Raw genomic sequence first — 7500 nt, 5'->3', positions numbered from 1 at the left:
ACCCCCCCCCCCTCCACCCTCACACATAAACACACAGAGACACAGACACAGACACACACACACACACACACACACACATACCCACACTCACACCCACACCCACACCCACATACGCACACATTTCCTCTCTCTCTCTCTCTCTCTCTCTCTCTCTCTCTCTCTCTCTCTCTCTCTCTCTGAGATCTCACTCACCCACCCACCTATACCCACCTTCTGTCCCAGAGTGTTGCGGATCTTGCTGGCCTGCAGGCGGAAGCGGTTGAGGGAGTCCTCCAGAACAAGGCAGCGCTCCCTCCACGTCACCGCCCCCTCCCCCTCCTCCCCCCCGCCACTGAGCGTCGCCTGCCCACCACCACCACCACCACCACCACCACCTGCACCACCGCCACCACCACCACCCTCACCACCACGTCCTTCCATCAGGACTGCACAGCAACAACTCCAGGAGGTGGACTGTGTTGTTAATCGTTAAGTATTAGACAATGACGATGGTGGTGTTGGGTGGTTGGTAGATAGGTAGGTAGCGTTGGAGTACTCCACAAAGCAGGCTTGGAAGGTGTGTATGCACGTGGAAGAGAAGTGACGATGACGACGACGACGAAGACGACGGCGATGATGACGATGATGACGACGATGAGGACGACGATTATCGGTAGTATGTATTCCTCCACGTCAGCTTGGATGGTAGGTGTGTGCTTTGTGTGAGCACATTAAAGAGGGGGGAAAAAATAAAGAAACTACGCACGACCAAAATAAAAAAACACACACTCAAACACCACCGATGTCTTGCGATAATGCTTGTTAAAAAAAAAAAGAAAAAAAGATCTAAAACAAATTGGGCCTGGAGTCTTGGTGCAGACCAGACGCGTTGTTCTTCCTATCGCGTAACAATTATCTGAAGCGGGAAAGAGCGACTGAAGAAATTATTACTAATCAGCAATTGCTTAAACAGCTCTTGCACGCGCACTTCACATCACCGTCTGGATCAGTGTGGAAAAAGTTCACTTCACACGATCTTTAAGGACCACCATCACGCTGAACAAATCAATGACATCAATTCACAGCACCTTACATGAAATTCGGTCCGTTAATTTTGTAATTGGAATCACACCCATATTCATTAATCTATTTATTTGTCTAAAAGGCTCACTGGTTTGGTTGGTTGGTTTTGTTTGGTTTTTTAAAAACCTAAACGTAAAACCAAAAATGGAGAACGCCAAGCTTTGACAAACAACCACGCAGACTCCGGGAATTAGCTGTATCGCCAGCAATGAGTCTGTCACTGAGTAAGCGGAAAACAGCAACAAGAAGAAAGCCAAATTTAAAAAAATATTATATTTCTAGCCTTAATGCTTTGCAGAAATCTCACTATGGGCACTGTGCATTTCTATAAGGATTTTTTATTTTTTCAGAAATAGGTTTCCGTTCATTTTTGTTGTTGATGTTGCTTTATTTGTTTTGCTGTTGCTGTTTTTTTGTTTTCTGTTTTTTGTTTTGGTTTTGGGTTTTTGTTGTTGTTTGTTTGTTGTTGTTTTTTTTGGGGGGCGTTGGTGTGTGTGTGTGTGTGTGTGTGTGTGTGTGTGTGTGTGTGTGTGTGTGTGTGTCTGTGTGTCTGTGTGTGTCCGTGTGTGTATTTGTTGTCAGAAATGGTTGATTCCACAATTGAGGAAATCAACTGGAGTAAAGCAAAGTGTAAAAGAAGTATGATCAGACGTAGGTGAAAAACTTCATCAGAAGGGTATTGAAAGAACTCCAGCGGTTCCAGACAGTTCTCATCAGTCTTCCTGTTTCCTGTTTCTCTCACGACTCTTAACGTTTCCTTTCACAATTACAGACTAACCATTCAAAATATAAATACTTACGATCCTAAATGAACAAAATGTACCGGTCAGGCATTGAGAATCGGCCTTAGACCCTATGTGTATCAACACTCCACAACAAAGAGCCAACGTTACTTCACCAAAACCTCCTCGGATATGCTGTGGGGGGCGGACGGGACCGGGTGGGGTGGGGGGTGGGGGGAGGGAACACACACAAATTTAATTTTTCTTTAAATCTTACACAGACATGTCGCACAATCAAACGATGCCTTGTGTCGCAGAACTCATGACACGCACTCATACACTCTCAAGGGATGCGTCCCTCGTAACCACGTTACTCGCTGACGAAATAAATAAACAAATGAATGAATAAATAAATAAATAAATACGCCAAAGGCCAATCCAATGACAAAAAAAATTCTATGGACGGCATAAAAGAACTTGCAACAACAAAAACAGAAGTATGCGAAGTTGATAATCAGGGTTTCAGACCCCGTTTCGGCATAGTGTGCTGTGTGCTGTGTTACAGGTGTCCTTTAGGAAAGGCACTTTTCTTTTTCTTTTTCTTTTTTTTTTGACTCCAATTTTCCTCACTCCACCAAAGCAAACAATGGCTAGGTATACCTGATTCCGGTCGCGGAAGGAAGGGCAACACCACCGGAAGAAGAGAGGACCGGGCCCTGCTTTCTTGAGCCGAACCCAGCCCCGAGACACAAGTGGATAGGAATTCAATGCCCGAAATAGACGTATGAAAGAGCACGATGTCAGTTCAGGCTTGTTGTTGTTTAAGTTTTGCTTAATCGAACGCTGTATTTTGCCTTGTTTCTTGATATATATATATAAAAAAAAATGTTTAAATCAAATAGACGTAAAAAGGCTGTGCAGGGGAACCTTTAATTAACTTACTCAGTACGGCCAGTCCTCTCTTCTCCTCTACACAGACCCCTCGGATGTCCAGTGGGTGTCTCAATGACCCAACCTTTTAGCTTCCGTCGTCAGAATTGTGGTATTATTTGTCAACATTCACCTCTTCAGTATAAGAGCTTTCCACTTGCAATATTTTGATGGTGGTAATTGGGGTGAAACGCTGTTAACGTCGTCTCTTTCGCCGTTCGTATGGAGAGAGTTAACACTTAAAACTTTAGAAGCCTGCGAATAACCAACACTGACCACATTCCACCGAACTGATCACAGATCCGAACCTGCTTGATGACCCCTATGTGGAGGGCGGAACAGGAGTATGAGGAGGAGGAGAAGGAGAACAAGCAGCAGGAGAAGAAGTAGGAGAAGGAGCAGAAGCGTCAAGGGGTCCAGATCCACACGGGCGCTCCGAAGGAGACGACGTCAGGACAAGGGGAGACCATCCCATCATAAAGACAGCAGAGAAATAATCAACGGAAGTGCGGAGGCCCTGGCTGCGGAAGACCACCACCACCACCACGTCTCACCATCAACCACGCGGACCGGACTCCACGCTGCTTCCGGTTCCATCTGCTGGAAGAAAAAGAAAAATAATGATGATGATGATGATGATGATGATTTTTTAAAGTCATTTTTGAGAATCAGCAAGAAACACGGAGAAGAGAGACGCTTCAGACGCTTCAGACGCTTTTTATTTCCTAACATTGCATCAAATCAGTCATCACATTGTCTACACGAAGAACACCTCATCACCTTGTATTTTGATAGTATAAGGCCCTTTATCTATCATTATCTTAGTTTTAAATTCGGATATCTCATTATCTAATGATATTTTTTTCTACGATTCATTCTAGCTGATAAATGACTAAGAAGTTGCAAATAACATGTAGGAATCTATCAGTCTTGCAATGGAACTCCCGCTCTTTGAGTACAAATATTGATAATCTGCGTGCTTACCTTTTTGAAAATTCTCATCATATTCTCCTTTTTCAGTCATTGAATGTTACTAAAAATAAGTTACCGAATCTGAAAGGTTATTATTATCCTCCGGTTTATCATATAAGCGAGGATTCTGACAAGATTAGTACAGCTATTTACGTACAATGTGGTTTGAATTACGCAAGTGTCCATCCATCTCCTATTTCAAACTATACTGAAAAGATGTCAGCTACGTTTGTAAAATTGCATGTCTCTAATAATCAAATCATACATTTTGCATCAGTCTACTATCCCAAAGGTCCAAGTAAGCAAAATACAAATTGGTTGCGAACATTAAATTGCTCAAAAGAAAGATGGATCGTCGGGGGAGATTTTAATTCCCATGCTCCCTTCTGGGATAGTGATTGTCAAATAATATCTCATCCTGACTTTGTTGAAAATATTGTTGATTCATCGTTGCATTTACTTAACGATGGGAGGATTACACGTATCCCAGATGTGGCTCATCATAGAGCATCGGCACTTGACCTAACCTTCATATCACCATCTCTAGCTTTAACAGTACAGTGGGATACTGGGGATGATCCACTAGGCAGTGATCATGTGCCAATCACACTGTCTTTTAAGGATTGTAATATATCTAAATACAGCGGAGAAGACGAAATCCCAAAATTCAATTACAAATATGCAAACTGGGAAACATTTCAAAACTATCTTACGAACATTTCTGAAAGTGAAATTTTTTGTGAAGATTTAAATGTTTTTTATAACAACTTTCAAAAATCAATTATTGGAGCTGCTGAAATAGCAATTCCCAAAAAAGGTTCAAAGAGGAGTGACATTTTTTCTGGAAATGTTTGGTGGAATGATGTATGTGCGGAGGCTGTAAATACAAAGAAACTAGCATACCTAACATGGTTGAAACTCAGAAAAGTACGTGATGAAGATGTAAAAGAAGCCGCTCATAAAGAAATGTGTTACACAAAAATCAAGGCGAATAGAATCATAGCCCGAGAAAAAAGACAATACTGGTCACAATTCTGTTTGAATGAAGTATCTGACCATAAGGATATGAAGAAAGTGTGGGCCAAAATGAAAGAAATGAAATCAGGCATTGTTCTCCAAGACTATCCTATTAAAACAAAAGATAAAGAGTTTCTGTCCCCTCAAGAGAAGGCTGAAGAATTTGTTTGTATGTATTCTAAAACAGGCAGTGTAGATAGTTTGTCAACTAAACAAAAGACTTTAAGAGAGGAAGAAGAAATCAGTGACAAATATAGAGATCCTACCCCACAAAATGATAATACAATCAATTCGGCAATAACTTTACATGAGGTAAAGAACGCTATTCATTTGTTGAGTAACAAAAATGTGTCAGTTGGTAAGGATGTAGTATCTTACACCATGTTAAACCATTTGCCAGAAAACTGGTTGATTATATTACATACATTATTTCAAAAGTGCTGGGAATGTGGACAAATCCCTGAGGTATGGAAAACTTCCATTGTAACTCCTGTATTAAAACAGAGTAAACCTCGAACAGAAGCTTCGAGTTATAGACCTATTTCGGTTACCTCCCACGTTGGGAAAGTCATGGAGAAAATTGTAAATATTAGAATGGTGTATTACTGTGACAAAAATAACATAATTCCGTCAGCTCAAACTGGATTCCGGAAAGGAAGATCTACAATTGATCATCTGACCCGTCTCACTACCCAAATTAAAAAACAGTTTTCTAAGCGAAAAAGTATCCTTGCGTCCTTCTTCGATCTTACTAAAGCTTATGACCGAGTGTGGCATAGCAGACTGTTATTTAAGCTGAAACAAATTGGTCTGTCGGGTCATGTTTATGACTATGTTAAATCCTTTTTAAGTGGGAGATATATAGTGGCAAAAGTGGGAGTAACTTTATCAACCTCTAGGCCTATAAACATGGGAATCCCGCAGGGTTCCATTATTTCTCCATTGTTGTTCAACATTATGCTTTATGATTTACATACATGTTTTTCATCATCTACCAAGCTGGCTCAATATGCTGATGATATTGCTATATGGATTCAGACATCCTTGAGGAAAAGGACAAGCCTACATTACATAAATTATGTACAGAAACATTTTCAGGGTGAACTCGATAGACTGAGTAGCTATATGCAATCTAATGGTTTTGAGTTTTCTGTAGAAAAAACACATTTGATCCTCTTTAATAATGGTTATAATCCCAGCAAACTACCACGTTTTTTTTTAGGAGGGCGTGAAATATTTTTCAAGTCGGAAATCAAATTTCTTGGGATCCTATTTACTTCAAAACTAAACTGGAAGAAACACATTGATTCAATGGTGACTAAAGCAGTTAAAAGTTTAAATTTCTTAAAAATTGTAAGTCACTCTCCTTGGGGACAAGACTCCAAAATTCTTTTACATTTAGCGACATCTCTCGTAAGATCAAGATTGACCTACGGTCAAGAAATTTTCTTTTCTGCCCCGCCGACGTTCCTAAAGAAGCTGCGAATAATTGACAGTAAAGCTGTGAAACTGGCTTTAGGGGTACCTGTGCATACTAAGACCTCAGAAGCCTATAAGCTTGCGGGTATTCTACCACTAGATGAAATCAGAAAATTAAGTTCTGCTAAATATATTGTGAGATGTACAGCAGTGGATGATTTTGAGGAATTAAATATTAGGTCTGATATTGATTTTCCAAAAAATGCACAAAATAATTCAAATCTACAAACCATTCGCACATATGTGTCAGATATTTTAAATTCTTCAGACATTGATTTGCATGATATGGCACCTCGTGTTCTGGTGCCACCTGTCCCTCCCTGGGAGTTAACAAAAGCAAACGTCAACATATGTGCTTCTGACACAACAAAAGGAGAATCTCCACATATAATAGCAGCATCTGTCAGAATTGAATTAGAAGAAAATTTTGATCATTTAAAAGTTTACACTGATGGCTCGGTCCTGGATGATAGCAGTGCAGGATCTGCTTTTGTCATTCCTGACCTAAAAATAGAAAAATCATATTATTTAGGTAAGGGACATTCAATTTTTACAGCTGAATTGGTGGCCATCCTTATGGCTTTAAATCATCTTGTTGATATACCAATCATAATAAGTAATATCCTATTTTGTGTTGATTCTCAATCTGTCTTAAAAGGTTTGCTCCTTTTTGAGAATAATCAAAGAGAAGATTTATTTTTTGAAATTAGGTATTTATTGCACTCCCTATTTGTGAAGGGTACAAATGTTGATTTTTGTTGGATACCATCCCACACTGGATTCCGTTATAACGACCAAGCAGATAGGGCAGCAAAAAGGGGAGCAAAAAATCATATAGATAGTATAAAAGTATATTGCCCATTGTCATACAAGGAAATAAGCAATATACTAGAAAGAGACTTTTATAGGTGCTTGAATTCAAGTCTAAAACCTCGTCAGTTGACTCTCTCAGACTTTGGTCCGATTCGCAGACCAATTCTGAGCTTAGCTCTCAGACTATTATCAAATTCATTACGGACCAAGTATTGTTCTAATGTCAAGTGTATATGCTTTAATAACCTGACAATTGAGCATATAATTTTTCACTGTAGCTTGATGAAGCCTTTTGTACACGAAAGTGTGTCTTCACAAGTGACTGAGAACGTTGATGTTTTTGACTTTTTGCATTCATTATCAGTTGTTTCGCTTGTCAGTTTAACGACTTCTCTTTTACGAAGTCCTTTAAGTAATTTCCTGTGACTGTATTTAGAGGGTTTTTTGTTTTTGTTTGTTTGTTTGTTTGTTTTGTTTTTCTTTCAAATTTCACCCACATTTTTAC

At 39.8% G+C, this 7500-nt stretch overlaps 1 protein-coding gene and 1 long non-coding RNA gene across 2 annotated transcripts in view; both read right to left on the bottom strand.

Annotated features, from left to right (window-relative positions):
- Positions 1-420, bottom strand: part of LOC143296577 (pleckstrin homology domain-containing family H member 1-like) — a 350606-nt gene extending 350186 nt beyond the window's left edge. Inside the window, exon 1 of the mRNA XM_076608600.1 lies at positions 211-420. Within this exon, the coding sequence (XP_076464715.1) occupies positions 211-420 (210 nt within the window). The remainder of the gene's footprint in view (positions 1-210) is intronic.
- A 1545-nt stretch (positions 421-1965) lies between these two features.
- Positions 1966-7500, bottom strand: part of LOC143296458 (uncharacterized) — a 153620-nt gene continuing 148085 nt past the window's right edge. The window contains exon 3 of the long non-coding RNA XR_013057144.1: positions 1966-3314. This is a non-coding gene — a long non-coding RNA (uncharacterized LOC143296458). The remainder of the gene's footprint in view (positions 3315-7500) is intronic.

Source organism: Babylonia areolata, chromosome 21 (genome assembly GCF_041734735.1).
Source record: "Babylonia areolata isolate BAREFJ2019XMU chromosome 21, ASM4173473v1, whole genome shotgun sequence".
NCBI lineage: Eukaryota > Metazoa > Mollusca > Gastropoda > Neogastropoda > Buccinidae > Babylonia > Babylonia areolata.
Note: the sequence above shows the minus strand (reverse complement) of the source record. Positions and strands in the feature narration are given on the sequence as shown.